At 37.4% G+C, this 20946-nt stretch overlaps 1 protein-coding gene across 1 annotated transcript; it reads right to left on the minus strand.

Moving 5' to 3' along the window:
* Positions 1–19536: 19536 nt before the first annotated feature.
* Positions 19537–20286, minus strand: LOC137963131 (uncharacterized). The gene is made up of 3 exons (XM_068810306.1): positions 20235–20286; positions 19780–20153; positions 19537–19707 (listed from the first exon to the last, which is right to left on the minus strand). Exons 1-3 carry the CDS (start codon positions 20284–20286, stop codon positions 19537–19539), a joined length of 597 nt encoding a protein of 198 aa, XP_068666407.1.
* Positions 20287–20946: the final 660 nt, after the last annotated feature.

The following is a 20946-nucleotide window of genomic DNA, read 5'->3' on the forward strand; positions in this document are numbered from 1 at the left end:
TTATCCTCTATGAACCCAAAGGTCCAGGTTCCGTTACAAATTTTATTTTCTTCTCGTTTCTTCTTGCTCTTTTCCCTTTTCCAAAACCAAGAGTGACCTTACCAGTGCAGAACTCGTCGCCAAAACTCTGGATTACCCTTTCCAGCGCCATGTTACAAGATCCATGACCCATGAACATAACAACTTGGTATTAGAGCAGGATAAGATGGGTGATACGTCCAACAATGAAGAGCTGAGAGCCATGGTCACAAAGGTGCAGGACACACAGGCCGAACAAGAGGTGAGAATGACAAATTTCTGCCAGTAGTTGGAACAAATTCCAAGTATTATCCTGCAACTCGAGAGACTCTCAGGTATGGTTTCAGATCTTTTGGCTGCTAGAAACCCAACCCAGGCCAAAGGGGGGAGGACAAATCGCACAGTAGAAGGGTGGAACAGCTTGTAAAGCGCACTGGTGTCCATTCACAATAGGGTGGAGGTACAGTACCCAAGTATACGAAATTGGATTTTCCCACTTTTACTACGTCTATCAACCCCTTAATTCGGTTGCATAGATGTGAGAATTTATTTCCAATCAAAGGACACCTGAATTTGATAATGTGGGATTGGCTGCCTTCCACATGCTCGATGAAGTGCAGCTATGGTTTCATCAAGTAAAATTTGAGAGATTGGTGCTAGATTGGGAAGAATTTAAATAGCTATGTACTATAAGATTCAGCCCTCCAGCACACAGCAACCCGTTGGGGGGGTTTGGTCCTATTAAGACAAACCGTGTCTGTGGATAAATAATAAAAAACAATTCCAAGAAAAATTGGCTCAAGCAAACAAGATGGTTAGAGTCGACCAACAGGTAAATTTGTTTACAGTAGGCCTTAATGAGTCTTTGAGGTTAGAGGTGGAACTCCTTGCACCTACTGATTTGGCACGAGCAATGAATTTAGCTCGAGCACTGGAAGCAAGACAGAAAGTTCAAATTCAAAGGACTGGTTGGCAAGGGAGGAGGAACTATTCGCCTTAGGTGACCTTGCCAATAGTGTTGCCACCCAAAACTACTTTGATTAATACTGTGGCAGCAGATACAAGGACACGCAACCCACCACCCCAATATATATGAACATTAACTGGTTTAGACATGGCTGACCACAAGGCAAAAAACCTATGTTATAACTGTGATGAACCTTATAGAGTAGGCCACCAATGTTAAAGATTGTTGTGGTTGGAGTTAGATGCATTGGGAGAAGAAGAACCGAATGAAGGTCCTCAAGAGGAGGACGAACCAGAAATTTCTTTGAATGCAATTACTAGATAGAAGTCAGCCAAAACTATGCAAGTACGGGCAAGGGTTCTAGACCAGGAACTTGTGGGGTTAGTGGACTCTAGAAGTACCCACAATTTCTTAAGCTTAATGGCTGCTAAACTTCTTCAACTTGGGATCCAGCCTCACCCAATTGCCATGGTTTCAGTTGCCAATGGTGAGAAAGTCCCTAGCTATGGGGTCAGCAAGGTGGTAAAGTTTTCTATTGGTAACACTCATTTTACCACTTAATTTTTTGTCATACCATTAGCTGGATTTGATATGGTACTTGGAATCAAATGGTTACAAACCTTGGGCCCAATTTTTTGGGATTTCTCTGCTTTAACAATGAGTTTTTAGTCGAAAGGAAGCCAAGTAATGCTAAAGGGCAGTCAAAATGAAGCGGCACATCATATCCACCTACTACACAAACAGGAACCACCGGGCAGCACGTTAGAAAAGTTACTGGAAGAGTTCATAGACTTGTTTCAGGAGCTTTCAGGGTTGCCTCCATTGAGGCACTGTGATCATAGAATTTGTTTAAACTCCAGATTAGATGTGGTGGTTATTAGACCATACAGGTGTTGAATTTATGGGAAAGAGAAAACCTTCATTGAAGTATTATCATCAGAGTACATGAACCTCTATTTATAATAGAGGAAGGTAGTAGAGTCCAATTACAATAAAACTACCTTTGTCCCAATTACACCCAAACTCATACGCTTAAAGATAAGTCCTAGCATAATTAAATAACTTAATATAGATAAAAGACAAACATAACTCAAACTAAAACTCTCTAGGATGTAACCATTAGATAAAGATACTTTCTTGAGTCCTTGATCTTCCAACTGATGTGATAAGGATGCCAGCTCATGGTAATCATTATGGGTCCCACTTCTTATGGGCTTGGGTCCATCTTGTGGGCCTTCTTTGGTTGTTTGGTTCATCTTATAAGACTCTTAGATATGTGGACCTTCCTTGGTCATGTGGGCTTCAGCCCTATCTTCAAACACTCCCCCTCAAGTTGGGGGGAGAGAACATCAAGATCTCCCAGCCTGTGCAAATGACGTATAGGATTTTTTTTGTATAAAATGGCTGTCCTCCAATCTTCCAGCACTCGCCCTCACGCTGGTGCTCTCTTCCTTGAGACCCAACTGGCCAATTCAGGGGGGTAAAACATAGATGCAATAATAAGTTCCTCCATCATGGTTTCCCAACCATGATATTTTTTTACAGGGCCCATCATGGTTTCCCAACTTTGATATTTTTTGACAGGGTATCCCCCGTCATGGTTTCCCAACCGTGATATTTTTTTACAGGGTATCCCCCATCAATGTTTCCCAATCGTGATGTCTTTTTTTTATGGGGTAAAATAAATGATGATATGATGCCACCTTTTCTTCAATAATAATGTCCCCAAAGAGACATAATAGTTGCAACTGAATATAACACGACCATCTTACAACACATATAACATGAACCAAAATAATAAACCTTGTAGAAGGACCCATGAAATAATCATAGTCCGATATAAATATTTTTTCTTAGATGCAGAAGCTTCATCTTTTGTGTTCCCTTTTTCTTGAATATTTTGGTCACATTAACTCATCCACAACATATGGAATAAAATACCTCTTTCTTGTACTTCTCCTCCTCAAGCAGGGAGGTAATGGCAGTGATCCCAGCTTGAACCAAATATCACAGATGTAGAAATAAGCCCATATAATAGAGATGCATAGATAATCCCTCAAACCAGGGAGAAGTGAGATATTTTTTTGATATATCAACTCAAAAGTGACTCAAAACAATGGGCATAAATTTGGATTTTTCAATACAATAGAATACCATCACGATCTTTGATTCTTACAATGCGAATATTTCTTTAAACATAGACTAGAATGACATGAAATTTTCTCCTTATGATAGTAGACATAAATACCTTTCATCCCAAGTATAACTTAACTTCATAAAATATGATTGATGTATATTTGGCAGACCTGGCAACCACTGTGACTATTAAATTGCTACTCATAGGAATATGGTTTGTATGAACCAAGTCAAGAATCTACAGACCACTATCGGAGTCCTTCAACTAGGCAGAAGTGGAAAGGACAAAAGAATAGCAACACCCTCAAGATTAACACCTACAGACCTCATATTTTTGAAGAATGCAAAAGCCTCGTCAGCTGGCATATGCTGGGACTAACCTGCTCAACTGAGAACAACCACCCAGTAGGCTTTGTTTTCAGTATTTGGAAGCAATCCAAACATTTCTAGTGAAGCTCTACATAACCCATGTGCTGCAAAACCAGAAGCTTCCTCTATGGATCCATTATTATCCAAACCCAGAACTGAGGCTGCAAAAAGAACCCAATTTACATTTATTGGTCTCCCGGTGTAGAAAGAATTAGCAACATCCTGCACAGGACTATATGCATTGCCCACTACTATAGATAATTTTGCTGCATAAGTCCTACATTTGAGATTTGCAGCCCTTGCCACTATTGCATCTAAACTCAAGACTATCACTGTCTCCTCATTCTACATACATAATGTATCAAAAATATCCTCTAGGAAGCCCCGGTTGCCTCTAGAGTTGGTAGCATCAATATTGTTGTAATTCGACTGAGAGGACTCACGAAGAGCAATTAGTGCGCTTTGGTGAATTACTGTAGCAGCAATAGTGAAGTTGGCATTCACAGCCTCGGCAAGTTGAAGCCTTCCCATTGAAATAGAGTGAAAAATTTTCTTTGCACCTCCCATCTCAATTTGCAGCACTATTTTCTACACTACCACTGTTTTCTGCACTACCACAACAGCACTGTTTTCTTGGCTGTCTGGCAGCACTGTTTTTTGCATTGGCACAGTAGACATCATTTTGTTGAAGGACCCATGAGCCTCTTCAGGTGGCCTGTTATGTGCATACCCGGCTGTACTGAGAATATCCACCCTGCAATCATATTTTTCACTCGTTGGAGCCAGTCCAAGTCCCTCACACTGGCCAACACCCAGATTATGTATTTTGACAGCAGATGGTACAAAAGATAATTTGTTATGTATTTTGATAGCAGATGGTACAAAAGATAATTTTTTATGGACCAAATAGTGAGCCGAGTCAGGCTGAGACACCATGGCTGAGTCAGTTAAGTAGTTATTTAGTTTATTTTCTATTTTATGCTATTTGGGTTTAAATATGCCTCAGGGGCACTTTTGTAATTTTTGCCTAAACTCTTGTTGGCGTGAACTATTTGTATGCAACGTATGGTAATGAATGGGGAAGTAAAAAGTTAATATAAAATAGGATTTGAGGTCTCCTCTTTGAGATTAGGGTCGGCGTTCCCCTGGAACCCTAGGTTGCGGTCTCCCTCAGAGCCGTAGGTTATAGACTCCCTCAGAGCCGGGTTATCCCTCTCCGTTCTTCTCTATGATTTTGTCCCCTTTTGTCCCCTTCTTCTTCAATATCACCTCGTCCTCCCCGGTGAATCTTCGTATTGATCTAGGACCATAATGTAATTCTAGTTGTATTTCCAATGCAGCAGGCTCAACAATTGAAGGTCCTTCTTCTTGGATTGATGATTCATTTTCCCGTGACACCTCAATTATGTCAATGCCAATTATTGAAGGCTTTTGGTTATGGCTTGGAAGTATATTACAGGAATCATCGGGCACTTCATTAGTGTGAGAAGTTACAACAATCGATTCATTGCAAGCATTGGCCTTAACTTCTGCAAATACAGTTTTTGGGGTGACCACGAAAGACTCCTTAATATGACTATCTGCCAAATGTGTACATCGGAAATAGTGTCCACACCCTTTGACTCCTTTTTGTTTTCACTTGGAATAGTGTCCAAAACTATAGCACTTATACTTTGTCCAGTCTCCACTCAGAATTTGAATTTTTTACCCTCAACAGTACTAAAAATCACCCCCCATAGCATATTCTCCACCATTTCTAGAAAAACCCAAATTGCTAAGCATAGAAATCCAGTTCTCCACCTTTCCTGCAGGCATTTCAACAAACAGCTGCCCATCATCTTCCATTTTCCTTATCTCCTCTGGATTAGCTCCAACCAATCTATCTACTTGAGCCCCTTTGTGCACTACAATAGCAGTAGCAAGTTGAAAATTCGTCAGATTGTTCAACCCACCAGTCTCTCCATTTTTTCCCACATTTGCTACCTTCTCATTTCCTGAACTCACACCTGGTTGAAGAAATGACATGAACAATGGCCGATCACCATACATATCACAAGAAAATTTAAGCACAACATTTTCAATTTGACAAAGAACAGAAGTACTGGTGCTATTCTCATCAATAGAAAAATAAATCACCCAATGAAATTTTTCTACCATTCCCATCACACGCAAAAAATATCATCTCAAAGAATCGTTTTGACATAAAATCGAGGGTGTTTCAAAAACTTACCCCTAAATACGTTGAAGATTGTTTTCCGCTAAGCTGTCAAGGGCAAGATTGAGAGCGAGAGTCCTGAACCCAAAGCCCACCAGACCTTTTTCCGATGGTGAACAGCACCCCTTTGGGGCTTCCTCTCTTGGAGATTTTACAAGATAGAGGTCTCTCGGATTTTTTGCATCTCCTATTCTGGGAGACTTTTTGCATCCCATGAGAAGGGAGTTGTTGAATACCCCACCAATTTTGGAATTTATGTGTCTCTGATGGCTGATGTCCATGCTCGGCATATTTTCTCTTTGAAATTATTTGGCCCATGGCCTTTCTTCCCATCTGAAACAGTTTCTGTTCGACCGTTGTGTGATATAAATTTTTCTTGCTAGCTGAGTTTAGGTTGTATGGTCTTCTTTTCTGCAGTAACGATTTCCCTTTCAAGTCTGTCGAGTTTCTGGTTAAGCATTGGGATTTGATCCAACTGTTGCATGATCTGAGCGAACCTTGTCTCATTTTCTGCCCGTGGCTCTACGAGCGTATTCTGCCTTCTAATCAGCAACTCTCTTAACTCTCCATTGTTGGAATTCCCCATGTTATGCAACTATGATACCAATTGTTATGGTCCCGGATTTAACGCAGCGATTCGTATGGAAGAAGAATAGAAAAATGAAAGTCAAGCCGAAGGGAAGCTTGAAAACCCTACATTCATTAAGGAGAACGCACACTCCTGATGTCATTGAGGAGAACTCAAACCCTTGTTTAACCTAAATAAATGCTTCCTTTTCTCATTACTCTTACCCCCTAAATAGGGTTCACCCTTACAAGGTTCAAGATAAAATATTACAAAAATGTTCTTGTGGCCAATTAATTCTTTAACTGAAATAAAATAAAGAAAGTAAAGAAAAACAATTAATTAAACTCTAAATAACTTAGCAATGTTATTACGTGCATAACAGAAATACATTTCCAAATTTCCTAAAAAAGGCAGTAACAAGGCCTTAATAATGTAAAAAGTTATTTGTTTCAGAAAAAAATATCCTTACACCAAAATTTTCTTGGTAAGAATTTTCAACAAGAAAAGTGATTCCTGGAAACATGAGGGACTAACGGTCCCTCGACACATATTTTTACTAGAAATACTTTTCCAACGTTTCCTAAAAAAAGACAGTAACAAGGCTTTATAGTAGTAAAATGTAACTTTTCCATAAAAAATTGCCTTATTACAAAATTTTCCTAGAAAGAATTTTCAGCTTAAAAAGTGTTTCATTGAAATATGAGGCACTGATGGTCCATGGAGATGTATTTATATTAAAAATAAATTTCAAAATAAATTTCCAATATTTCCATAAAAAATACACTAAATAGGCCTTATAGTTGCAGAAAGCAGTTTGTTTCTTCAAAAATTGATTTACAAAAAAAATATTCTACATAAGAATTTTCAGGTAGAAAAGTGTTTCCAGAAAACATGAGGCAGTAATGGTCCTTGGAGACGTATTGTTATTTGTAATAGTTTTCCAACATTTCTTTAAAAAAACACTAAGAAAACCTTATAGTGATACAAAATAATTTGTTTCAACAAAGTTTTGCAAGTAAGAATTTTCTGTTTGATAAGTGTTTTCTAGGAAACATGAGGCACTAATGGTCCATGAAGCCAAAATTGTTACTAGAAATACTTTCCCAATGTTTCTTGAAAATGCACTAACAAGGTCATATAGTTGTAGAATGTAATTTGTTTCACAAAAAAATTTGTAGTAAGAATTTTCTGCTTGAAAAGTGTTTCCAGGAAACATGAGGCACTAATATTCCCTAGAGACATATTTTTACTAAAAATACATTTCCAGAATTTCGGAAAAAAAAATGAACAACATGCCATATAGTTTCAAAAAGTAATTTGTTTCATAAAAAATATCCTTACCACATAATTTCCATGGAAAGAATTTTAAGCATAAAAAATGTTTCTAGGAAACATGAGGCAGTAATGGTCCCAAGGGTTGTATTTTTACAAGAAATAATTTGTTAAAATTTCCTAAAACAATTCAATAACAAGAACTTATAGTTGTAGAAAGTAATTTAATTCAGCAAAAAATACGGTAACACAATAGTTTCCTGGTAAGAATTTTTAGCTAGAAATATTTTTTTAGGAACAATGAGGCACTAAAGGTCCCTCGCGACATATTTTCACTAGAAATATTTTTCAAACATTTTTGGAAAAAATTCGCAAACAAGGCCTTGTGGTTGTAGAAAGTAATTGTCTTAAGCAAAAATTGTCTTACCTAAATATTTTCCCTGTAACAATTTTTAGCTTAAAATTTGTTTCCTGGAAACATGTGGAACTAATGGTCTCTCTCGACATATTTTTACTAGAAATATTTTTCAAACATTTTTGGAAAAAATACGCAAACAAGGCCTTGTGGTTGTAGAAAGTAATTGTCTTAGCAAAAATTGTCTTACCTCAAAATTTCCCTATAACAATTTTTAGCTTAAAATTTGTTTCCTAGAAACATGAGGAACTAATGGTCCCTGGAGACATATTTTCCCAAAAAAGGCAGTAACAAGGCCTTAATGATGTATAAAGTTATTTGTTTTAAAAAAAATTGCCTTACACCAAATTTTCTTGGTAAGAATTATCAACAAGAAAAGTGATTCTTGGAAACATGAGGCACTAATGGTCCCTGGACATGTATTTTTACTAGACATACTTTTCCAACGTTTCCTTATGAAAGCCATTAACAAGGCCTTATAATAGTAAAATGTAATTTTTTCAACAAAAATTGCCTTATCACAAAATTTTCTTGGAATGAATTTTCAGCTTAAAAAGAGTTTCATGGAAATATGAGGTACTCAGTCCTTGGAGATATATTTTTAGTAGAAATACATTTCCAACATTTTCTTAAAAACAAACACTAACAAGGCCTTATAGTTGCAAAAATTATTTTGTTTCAGCAAAAAATGCTTTACCTAAAATGATTCCTGGAAAGAATTTTTAGGTAGAAATATTTTTCCACAAAACATCAGGCACTAATGGTCCTTAGAGATGTATTTTTACTAGAAATACTTTTTCAACGTTTCTTGAAAACAAGTCACTAAAAAAACCTTATAGTTATAGAAAGTAATTTGTTTTTGCGAAGTTTTCCCCGAAAGAATTTTTTGCATAAAAAGTGTTTTCCAGGAAACATGAAGCACTAATGGTCCATGGAGATGTATTTGTACTAGAAATATTTTCCCCGTGTTTCCTGAAAAAATGCACTAACAAGGTCATATCGTTGTAAAATGTAATTTGTTTCAGCAAAAAATTTTAGTAAACATTTTCCGCTTGAAAAGTGTTTCCAAGAAACTTGAGGCACTAATGGTCCTTGGAGATGTATTTTTAATCCAAATACAATTCCAGCGTGTCCAAAAAATACACTAACAAAGCCTTAAAGTTGTAGAAAGTAATTTATTTCACAAAAATTATCCTTACCAAAAAATTTCCCTGGTAAGAATTTTCAACAAGAAAAGAGATTCTTGGAAAAATGAGGAACTAATGGTCCCTGGACATGTATTTTTAAAATAAAAACTTTTCCAATGTTTCCTTAAAAAAGGCATTAACAAGGCATGATACTGGTAAATTATAATTTTTTCAGCAAAGTTTTCCAAGTAAGAATTTTCTGCCTTAGAAACGTTTTCCAGGAAACATGAGGCACTAATGGTATATGGAGATGTATTTTTACTATAAATAATTGCCTATAGTTTCCAAGAAAAATGCACTATCAAGGTCATATAGTTGTAGAAAGCAATTTGTTTCAACAAAAAAATTCTTGAAAGAAATTTCTGTTTAAAAAGTGTTTCCAGGAAACAAGAGGCAGGAATGTTCTCTAGAGATGTATTTTTTACAAGAAATATATTTCTATCATTTCCATAGAAAATGCACTAACAAGGCCTTATAATTGTAGATAGTAGTTTGTTTCATAAAAAATATCCATACGACAAAATTTCCCTGGTAAGAATTTTCAACTTGAAAATTGTTCTAGGAAACATGAGGTAGTAATGGTCCTAAGGATCATATTTTTATTAGAAATACTTTTCCAAAGTCCCTAAAAAAAGAACTAACAAGGCCTTATAGTTGTAGAAAGTAATTTTTTTCAGCAAAAATAGCTTTACCACAATAGTTTCCTGGTAAGAATTTTTAGCTAGAAAAGTTTTTTCGAGGAAACATGAGGCACTAATGGTCTATTTACAACAAAAAAGAATCGAAAATAATGGAAATATAAAATATATTCAAATTGAAATATTATACTTACATATCAAAAAACACACTAAATAATATCCAAACAATGAGCAACCATGGAAACAAGCGCAAACTCAAAGTAATGCCTTACAAAACAACACATAACTCCTTATATAGAAAGAGCAAGACTGAAAAGTACAAGACGAATTTGATAACATTTAAAATCCACCAATAGAAACTATGAAAGATGCCTCTATAATTGAGGTGGCAGAACAAATACTCCATTATTGAGGACAGCTGGATTGTTTTGGGCGTTGATAAAAGTTTGGCCCTTAATTTGTAATTGTTGAACATATTCTTGGGTTCATAATAAAACTTTGAGATTTTTTGTCCCATTAAATTCTCATTATGGAGAATATTAGACTTAATTTTTGCGAACTTTGTATCAATTTATGGAAAAATGTTCCACTACCTTACATGGAAGATTCTCTATAAAATTGGCAGTCCTTCTTGATTGAAGGATGTGGTACAGTCCCATCACAAAATCCAGGGGATGGTGAAAGTCATAAATAATATGAACAAATTTGTATCTATTGGGATTTTCCCCAAATCTTTATGCTTAGGACTGGATTTAGTCCAAAATTTAAATTGAGCCTGAATGGGCTCTGGGAGAACCTCAATGGGTGGCCCAAATTTTGTCCACCAATTAAATACCTTCTCAAAACATCCTTGGCCCTTTGGAAAAACCTAGAATGCCTATGATTAGGGTTTTGATAATAGAATGTATTGAACCATGCATCAATGTAGTCCCAATTATGGATTAGTTCATATATGATTAGACCCCTTGATACGAATCAACCAAAACTTACCTTTCATAGTAGCTATCGTAGATAACTCAGTGAGGAATAATTTTGAAAAGGCCCTACTCGGAGGAATTGGAGCCAACTTAGGATTAGGCCCAGTCTCTTTTACAACTTGGCCCAACCTACAAATAGATTTAGATGACAAGCATATCCAAGATACCTTGTCCCTAAAAATCTACACAGATAACTAGTAGAAAAATGGCATTCAACCAGGAAGAAGAGTAATGCATATGAGTAGTTGCAAGAGGAATCAATACAAGAAAGGTTCCAGTTAAGGATTCAAAGAAAATCATGGAACTATCCAATAATATTGGATATTTTGAAAATTTGACCATAGAAGAACTCGACCCTAGGGAGTTAACATGGCCAATAGAATGGGTAGTCCAACCTATGGCTCCTAGACACCTTCCCCTCTCCTGAAAAACCATAAGGAAGATAGAAGGAAAACTAGTGATTACCAACACTAGGCTCTCTACCTCTTCTAGTAGAGCCTCCACCAGTTCCCAATTCGAAGGAATAGGCAACCCAAGGCCCAACCAAACCTTAGAGTCTTATGGAAAGACCATTACCAGGTTAGAAAATGCTATTGACAATCTACAAAAAAAAGTTAATTTCCTCTATGATGAACATAGACATAGAGAAATAACAAAATGTCAAACTATCCTAGAAAATATTGTAGAAAAAATTGACAATGGAAATAGTCCTATTTTCTTTAAAGAATTAACAGCACTAAAATTTTTTTTAGATAATCTAAACAAAGATAAAATGCAAGAACTCCTAAGCAAAGTCTTAACATTAAAATAACATTTAGGTTCTTCTTCTAGTCCATCAACGTATAAAACCCCTTTTACACCTTGGACACCAGAATGATCTATAGGTGGAAACTATTAGATCGCCTAGAATTTTGTAGAGAAAGCCTAGCTCTGGCTCTGCAACAAAGAGATACTCTTCAACCTGAAGATGACACATTCCCATCCCAAGTGATGTATCATTATTGGTGGATGAGATATAATGATTGCGTCTACAAATTAGGATGCAAGATCAAAATAATTAAACAAAAGCTTTATAAAAATGATCTATAGAGAAAGACTATTAGATCGTTTAAGAATAGCATGAGTAGAAAGAATTCACGCTCTGCAAAACAGAGATAATCTTCAACCAACAGAAGATACAATGATTGCTCACACTGAGTTTCATTCTGAATGGATAAGAATCAACAACAGAGCTCACACACTACAATGCATAATCTAGAGAATACAAAGAGAGCTTCAAGAAATATCTCTTTAAAAATGAATGATTTTTTCTATTTAACTGATATCGAAACTCCATTACCTTTAGGCCTTTCTGACATTACCGGTGGCTTAAAAACCTAGTGTACATTGCACCTTGCATAGCAAGTAGAAGAAAAGATCTAGAACCTTTTGCCTTTAGGATTGCTTCAAAAGCATCATCCTCTACTGATGATGAAGTTTACGCAAAATATAATACTTTCAGTCGCCAACCAATTTATTATGTTCTAGAGGAAAAAACCTTCCTCTAGTAAACAAAAAGAGCAACAAGATAGTGAACCAGAGGCATGGGACTCTGACAAAGTTGCAATAGAAAATACCAAGAAAAAAAACTACTCTTCTAAAGACAAAAAGGAAAATTATCTTTGTAAAAGATTCAGGATGCTTCGAGGAGGCAACACCAGCCAACATGAAGTAGAAACATCAAGGGTACAAGATACCTATATGACAGACAATTTCCGCCACAAAACAATGGATTATTCTTGAGAAAGAGAAAGTTTTTCCCACTCTAAAATCTTGTTGGGAGGACAAAGGTATTCAATAAAATACACAAATGTCGATCCTTCCCATGCTACTAAAGGACATCAATCCATAGATAGCATAAACCCATTGGGATTTTATCTCAACTTGGATTGTTCCAAGGATGGAGAAAAAGTCCTCAAAGAATGGGAAAGAAGTATCAGCAATGCTGCTAATATGCATGAATCAACAAAGATTCTGCATTTAACTTCTTTACCCATGCCCTACAGGGTCATATAGCTCATTGGTGGGACAATCTTCTCGAAGACCAAAAAATAGCTACATCAACATCTATAGCCTCAATACTAAAAGGATTAGTGGCTAAGATATCAAAATAATTTCTAGGAATACATCCAGCCCTAGAAGCTCGCGATGAGTATACTAAACAAAGAAAACGTTTAGAAACTCTTCAAAAACTAAATAAGTTACAGATTTGTAACATCTATTTTTATGAGAAGTATTACTACGAATTTGCAAGTTACTTCTATAAACTACAAAAAGTTGATAAAAAATCCTATCTGCCCACCTTTTATTCAAAATTGCCAGAACCTTTTGCGACTATTTTCGAAAAAGACTACATTGTAAAATATTGGTAAAACAACCCAGAGTTTCCTGCTTTAACCATGGACGCTTTCCTAGGTTTTTATACTTTTGGAAGAAAACACAGGTTTGTACAAGACATGTTGGCAAACCTCTGTGAAACTCAAAAACTACAAAAGAAAAGTAGTAAACTTATAAGCAAACATTATGTTGTTCCAACCAGAACAAAAATGTAGGAGCTTATGGTTGGAAAACCTATAACCAAAAGCAAAGAAAATATCCTAAAAAAATTCATAAGAAAAAATTTAGGATACAAAGTAGTTCAAAATCTAGGTATACTCCTAAAAAAGATACTTTAGAAAAAGAACAAACTCTAGCCCAACCACATCCAGTAAATGCATATTGCCTGAAGGGGAAACCCCCGAGCAAGTGTAAATGCTGGATATGCCAAAAAGAAGGACACCAAACAAGGAGACAATATACATGAATATTTGGCCCGCTTTCAAGGTTTCTTCAAGAATGGAATTTGGCCCAACCAACCTCTACAAATATCTTTGGCCAAGATAAACAGAAAGAGGCATTGATAACTGCCATATGCATTGTTAACATTAAAAAAATATTGAAGTAGCTAATACTCACCTTCTTAGCTCTTTCGCGGTTCCCACTTTTGATGATGTATGTGCTACACTTCTTCGTATTCCAAACGCTTCTCCCTCTACTACTGAAATACCATCCGCTATGTACTCTGGACAGAGGGGAACACCATATGACCAAGGCCGAGGCTGAGGCAAATTTTATAGAGGAGGAAGAGGAAGAGGTGGAATTACTGGTTTTGACCGAATAGATGGGAAGGAATGCACCCATTGTAAGGAATATGGCCACACTAGAGACACATGCTTTCACCTAAAGGAATGCTCTATATGTGGTAGATTGGGCCACTCTCGAGAAATATGTTTTAAGGCTAATTAGAATAAGGCTAACAAAGCCAAAGTAATGTTGAATTTATGTAAAAGTGAAATACTTCATTGACATCAATAACTTGTTGTAATCAATGTATATGAATCTCTATTTATAATAGAGGAAGGTAGTAGAGTCCAATTACAATAAAAATACCCTTGTCCCAATTACACCCAAACTCTAACACTTAAAGATAAGTCCTAACATAATTAAATAACTCAATATAGATAAAAGACAAACATAACTCAAACTAAAACTCTTTCTTTGACGTGACCATAAGATAACATACTTTTGTGAGTCCTTCTTGATCTTCCAACTAATGTGATAAGGATGCTAGCTCAAGGTAATCATTGTGGGTCCTACTTCTTATGGGCTTGGACCCATCTTGTGGGCCTTCATTGGTCGTGTGGGCTAGTGCTTATCTTCCAACACTACCCCTCAAGCTGGGGGTGAGAGAACAACGTGAACTCCCAGCTTGCTACAAATGATGTATAGAATATTTTTGTATAAAATGGCACATCTTCCAACATTCCCTCTCACGCTGTTGCATCCTTTCATGAGGCCCTACTAGAATAATATAAGTGAGAGTAAAAATCACTCCTATCTTGTAAGACATTGCTTCATACTCCAGTCCTAATGCTGGATGTAGGGCACACTCCGTCTTCTATCGGTAGTGTGTCTATCGGCATTGCTCTGAAGTGTCCACCACCGTGTCCTTCCATAGGTCAACGACTCTCAAGTGGTAGGAGTAATAAAAGCCAGTACAGGGAGGGGGGGGGGGGGGGGGGGGGGGGGGGGAGGGGGGGATAACATAGATGTAATAATAAGTTCCTCAGTCATGGACTCCCAACCACAAATAATTTTGATATTTTTGATGGTGATGATGTTCCTCCGTCATGGACTCCAAAGCACAAATAATTTTGATATTTTTGACGGGATGAAGTTCCTTCGTCATGGACTCCCAACCACAAATAATTTTGATATTTTTGACGGGGTAAAATAAATGATGATATGAGTCCACCACTTCTTCAATAATAATGTCCCCAAAGAGACATAATAGTTGCAGGTGAATATAACAGGACCATCTTCCAACACATATAACATGAACCAAAATAATAAAACTTGTAGAAGGACACATGAAATAATCATAATCCGATATAAATATTTTTTCTTAGATGCAGAAGCTTCAAATTGTGCTCCCCTTTTGTTGAATATTTTGGTCACATAAACTCATCCACAACATATGGAATAAAATATAGCCCCTCATACTGGGAGTAATGGCAGTGATCCCAGCTTGAACCAAATATCATAGATGTAGCAATAGGCCCAAATAATAGAGATGTATAAATAAGCCCTCAAACCAGGGAGAAGTGACATTTTCTGATATATCAACTCAAAAAGTGGCACAAAATAATTGGCTTAAATTCGGATTATCAATGTAACATAATACCAGCATGACCTTTGATTCTTCCAATGGGAATATTTCTTTAAATATAGATCAAATTAACATGAAATTTTCTCAGTATAAAAGTAGACTTAAATACTATCATCAAAGTGTAACTTCACTTCATAAAATATAATTATCAGAAGATAAATAATGTGATAGATTTTGGTCTCTATCATCTGGCCGAACAGAGTAATGTTTCTCCTTTTTTTCAGAATGACCATCGACTCTTCCAAGTATAATATCTCCTTATAAAAAAATCATACCAAGAATTGGTTGAATAGGTAAGAAAATAGACTTACGCATATTTCTTTTTATATATAATTCTCCTTATAAATTCTCTTTCTTGATAGCATAAAATACCTTGGAAATTGAGGCTTTCTGCTGCAGCTCTAACCTCTTTTTAATTCCGATCTTTGCTGCCTCAAATATCGATTTCTCTTTGTAGATAACTCAGATAAAAAAATTGGTTGAATAGGTAAAAGAAAAGAATTACAGATATTTACTTTGACATATATTTCTCCATATAAATTCTAGTTCTTGATAGCAAAAAATACCTCAAAATCTAAAGATTGCTACTGTTGCTCGAACCTTTTTTCAATCTGACATCTTTCTGTAGATAACTCCAATTGGAACAAATGATTTTTATTTGGAAATTAGACTAAATTATCTTTCCTTCAGTATATATATTTCAATATTAAAAACTCCGTATCAAGTTAAAAAATACAAAGAAAACTATAGGTATAGGGACTAAAAAAAATAACTACGAACCTAGACTTAGGGTTTAGGGTTTAGAGAAAAGGATCACATTACCTCCGTGAGTTGACCAAGTCAACTCTCAGAACCTACTCTGATACCGTGTTGAATTTATGGAAAAGTAAAATACTTCATTGTCATCAATAATATGTTGTAATTAGAGTACATGAACCTCTATTTATAATAGAGGAAGGTAGTAGAGTCCAATTACAATAAAACTACCCTTGTCCCAATTACACCCAAACTCTAACACTTAAAGCTAAGTCCTAACATAATTAATAACTCAATATAGATAAAAGACAAAAATAACTCAAACTAAAACTCTTCTTTGACGTGACCATAAGATAAGATACTTTTGTGAGTCCTTCTTGATCTTCCAACTGATGTGATAAGGATGCCAGCTCATGGTAATCATTTGGGTCCTGCTTCTTATGGGCTTGGGCCAATCTTGTGGGCCTTCCTTGGTCGTGTGGGCTTGAGCTTATCTTTCAACAAGTAAGTGATACAAAAGTGGAGCAATCTACCACAACAACTGTAAAGAATACACTTACTGATGAAAACTATGAACTATTCTAGAAAATGAAGACCAAGATGGGGTCCTCCCTAAGTACTTCTTCACCAACCGCTACCACCACCGCTTCAAGTATGTTTTCTGCCTCTTGTTCTTCCTGGATAATTGACTCAAGAACCTCCGGGCATCTTACATGTAACAGACATCTACTATACTCAGTTTCTCCTTGTCTTTAACATAAATTTTTTACCATTGCTAGTGGTTCATAGATTAATGTTAAAGGGCAAGGATCCACTTCTGTTACATCATCACTTCTGCTCACTGATATCCTTTTTGTTCCCACTTTCCCTTTGAATATTTTATCAGTTAGTCAGCTCACCAAACATTTTAATTGCTCTATCACTTTCTCACCCACTTCATGTGTATTTCAGGATCTTACATCGAAGTGGGTGATTGGTGGATTTTGTGAACAAGGGGGGGAGTGGGGGTTCATCTACCTGGATGTGACACAAATAAATACTACATCCACCTGTGACACTGAAACCAAGTTATGGCACAACCGGTTGGGACATCCGTCAACCCAATCTCTTCATCATAGTTTTCCTAAAGCAAGGTCAGACCTTCATTGTGAAGCATGTAAAATGAGTAAAACTTAGAGGTCTACATACTCACCTTGTCCAGAAATTAAAGTGTCTCTCCTATTTCATTAATTCATACTATATGGGGACCCTTGAGTGTCTCCAACATTTCACAAGTTAAATATTTTATTGCATATATTGATGACCTCACTCGTATCACTTGGTTATTTTTTTTAAAGAGCACTCTAAAATACCATTGATATTTAAATCTTTTCATGCAATGGTACTCACTCAGTTTGGGCAGAAAATTAAAGTCCTTCGGTTCGATAATGCCAAAGAATACACATCCAAAGATCTTCACTTGTTTTGTCTTGAAAATGGCATTATTCACTAAACATCATGTGCCTACACCCCTCAAAAAAATGGTGTAGCCGAACAGAAGGACCTTCATATTCATGAGGTAGCTCATGGATTAATATATGCCATGAAAGTTCCATACTTTTATTGGCCACATGCAGTCCTTACGACATGTTTTCTTATAAACCGGTTACCCTCTTCCGTTCCTGGAAAAAAAATTCCCTACTCTCACTTATTAGCTAATGATGATCCTTTTTCACTGCCCTTGAGAGTCTTCGGCTTTCAATGTCTTGTCCATATTTCCTCCCCAAGACACGGTAAACTTGATCCAAAATCTATGAAGGATACTCTCATACACAAAAGGGTTATGTTTTCTATAATCTTACTCTTCAGCATTTACTTGTGTCTAGGGATGTCAAATTTTTTGAAGACTCTCCATATTATTCTAATAATGCTCCTCCAGGTTTATCTTCCATACCAGGTTCTCCTCTGTTATGGTCTCCTACCATGGATCGAGTGATTCGACGATGGGAGAGGTCTTCTTGTAAATCGAGGATAGAACCAGGATGACGAGACCTTTCTGGTCTACCTATGGTTACAGGTTTGTGAGGAACATGAAATGGAATGGCTAACATGAGAAAAGAGGAGAGAGGGATTGGCGAGAATGAGGATAACCAGGTTCGTCAAAGGGAGTCTGCACCTTGGGTTCCAGGGGAATGCCGACCCTGGTTCATTGAAGGAGAATGCGGATCCCTTGCAAATTTTTTCTTGCCTTTCATTTCTTCTCGATGACTTTTTAAGGCAAAGGCTCGAGCATAGTGTTTAAGATTATTACAATACTGCCCTCGTGCACTCCCTACTTGACATTCATGAATTTAAATGAACATAGACTACCTAAGGTACTTCAGTACTCCACTGAGTCACTCACTTGTCAGCCTCGTATCTGGATTACTCGTTCTGCTACTGAGTCCACAATATCACTCCCCTCCTAGAAAATGAGGTAGTCTGCAAGCTTGAATGTGTGGTTGACCTATTGGAATACTGCGGGGTGCGTCTGTGGGAGACCATTGAACTAACACCTCTCGTCTGTGTGGATTCTGGCGAGCCTACAGAATTTTGAATGGCAAGCGAGATATTTGGCCATCCTCAATGGGTGGGAGAGCAGGAGTGTGGGTGAGGCGCTGCCTGTGAAGGGCTTTAGGAGGGACACATGGAATAGATCATGGATCTTGGCTTCTTGAGGCAATTGGAGCCTATATGTGACTTCCCCGACCCTCTAAGTAATTTTGAATGGCCCAAAATATTTGGGCGAGAGCTTGTGCCTGCATCCAGCTAGGGAAGCCTATTTGTAATGTTGGAGTTTGAGCCAAACAAAGTCACCTGTGTTGTACTGAATGTCGCGGTGACCCTGGTCATTGTAGTCTTTCATACAAGCTTGGGCTTGGCTGAGGCACTGGCGAATAATGGCCAACAACTGATCTCAATCAATGTGGGCCTTGTCCACTGCATCGACTCTGGTGGAGCCATGATCATATGGAAGGAGACTGGGAGGGTCTCTGCCATACACTATACGAAATGGGGTGTCTTGTAAAGCCATGTGGAAAGAGGTGTTGTACAAATATTCTGCCCACAGAATGCAGTCCACCATCTTTTGGGTCTGTCACCAACCAAGCACCGAAAATACATGGCAATGGTATGGTTAAGTACTTCGGTCTGGCCATCAGTTTGCGGGTGATATGCTGAGGAAAAATTGAGTTTGGTGCCGCAGAATTTGAAGAGATCCCGCCAGAATTGACTAGTAAAAAAAACATCCCGATCACTGACAATGGACTCTAGAATGTCCTGTAGGAGCACAATGTGTGTATGGGTGTTCCAATGGAATGAAATGACCGTATTTGGATAATCTGTCTACGACCACCAAAATAATAGACTTCCCGAAAGACCTCGGGAGACCCTCAATAAAATCCATGGATAAGTCCGCCCATACCTGAGTGGTAAGCTGGATCGGTTGTAGTACCCCTGCTGGTGATAAATTATCCGCCTTATTCCTCTAACACACCTGACAAGCATCTACATAGGAGGTAATGGAGATCTTCATACCAGCCCAATAAAAATCATGGCGAAGCCGCATGAGTGTCTTCTGAATGCCTTCATGGTAGCTTTCACGATAAGAAGATACCACTGTAGCAATGAGAGGAGAAGAATGGTGCAAATAGTTGTGGCTCTTATAGAGAATGAGGGTGTCAAGAAGGGTCAAATCGGATGGCATGTTGCCAGCTGTAATTTGCTGACTGAGGTCTTGTAGTTCTGATGAGCTCCTATGGGCCTCCTTGATGCTGTCCAAAAGGACTGGCATGGGATGACTGATGGCAGATAATTGTGGTGAGTCTTCTGATCTGCGTGACAAAGCATCTGCTGCTGTAATCAATTTACCTTGTGTTCCACCATAAAGTCAAAGATCAACAATTTACTGATCCACTGTTGTTGAGGTGATGTAGAAATAAGTTGATCTACCAAATATTTCAAATTGTAGTGGTCTGTACAGATAAGAAAATATTGAACCCATAACTAGGGATGCCAATGGTGGACTGCCTTTGCTAAGCCAATCAGTTCACGCTCATATGCTGGTAACTTGTGTCGATGTGGTGACAGTTGTCGGCTGAAATAGGCAGTGGGATGGTTGGATTATTGCAGCACTGCCGCGATACCACCTTCTGATGCATCACATTCAACCACGAAAGGCTCTTTAAAATTAGGCAATTGTAAGACCGGTGTTGTGGCAAGGGCTGTTTTTAACATTTGGAAGGTTGTGCTGGCCTCCTCATGCCAAACAAATGCATTGCAATGTAGCAGGTTGGACAAGGGTGCTGCTATGCTCGCATAGTTGGCAATGAACTTTCTATAATTTACAGCCAAGCCTGAAAAACCCCATAAAGCTGAGACATTGGTTGGTGGAGGCCACTGTGTAACAGCTGTAATTTTTTTGGGGTCCACTGTCACCCTTGACGCTGTAATAATATGCCCCAAATAAACTACTTATTTTCTCCCAAATGTACACTTGGTCTTCTTTAAATACAGCCGGTGGGATCGAATCAATTGAAAAACCAGTTGTAAATGCTCTAAGTGTTGAGGCCAAGACTTACTGAAAATTAGTATGTCATCAAAGAATACTAACACAAATTTGCGGAGATAATTGGTAAATACCTCGTTCATTAAAGCCTGAAAT

Source organism: Aristolochia californica, unplaced genomic scaffold (genome assembly GCF_029961685.1).
Source record: "Aristolochia californica isolate CCGP_79_NKW_82.1479 unplaced genomic scaffold, dmAriCali1.0.hap1 SCAF_4, whole genome shotgun sequence".
NCBI lineage: Eukaryota > Viridiplantae > Streptophyta > Magnoliopsida > Piperales > Aristolochiaceae > Aristolochia > Aristolochia californica.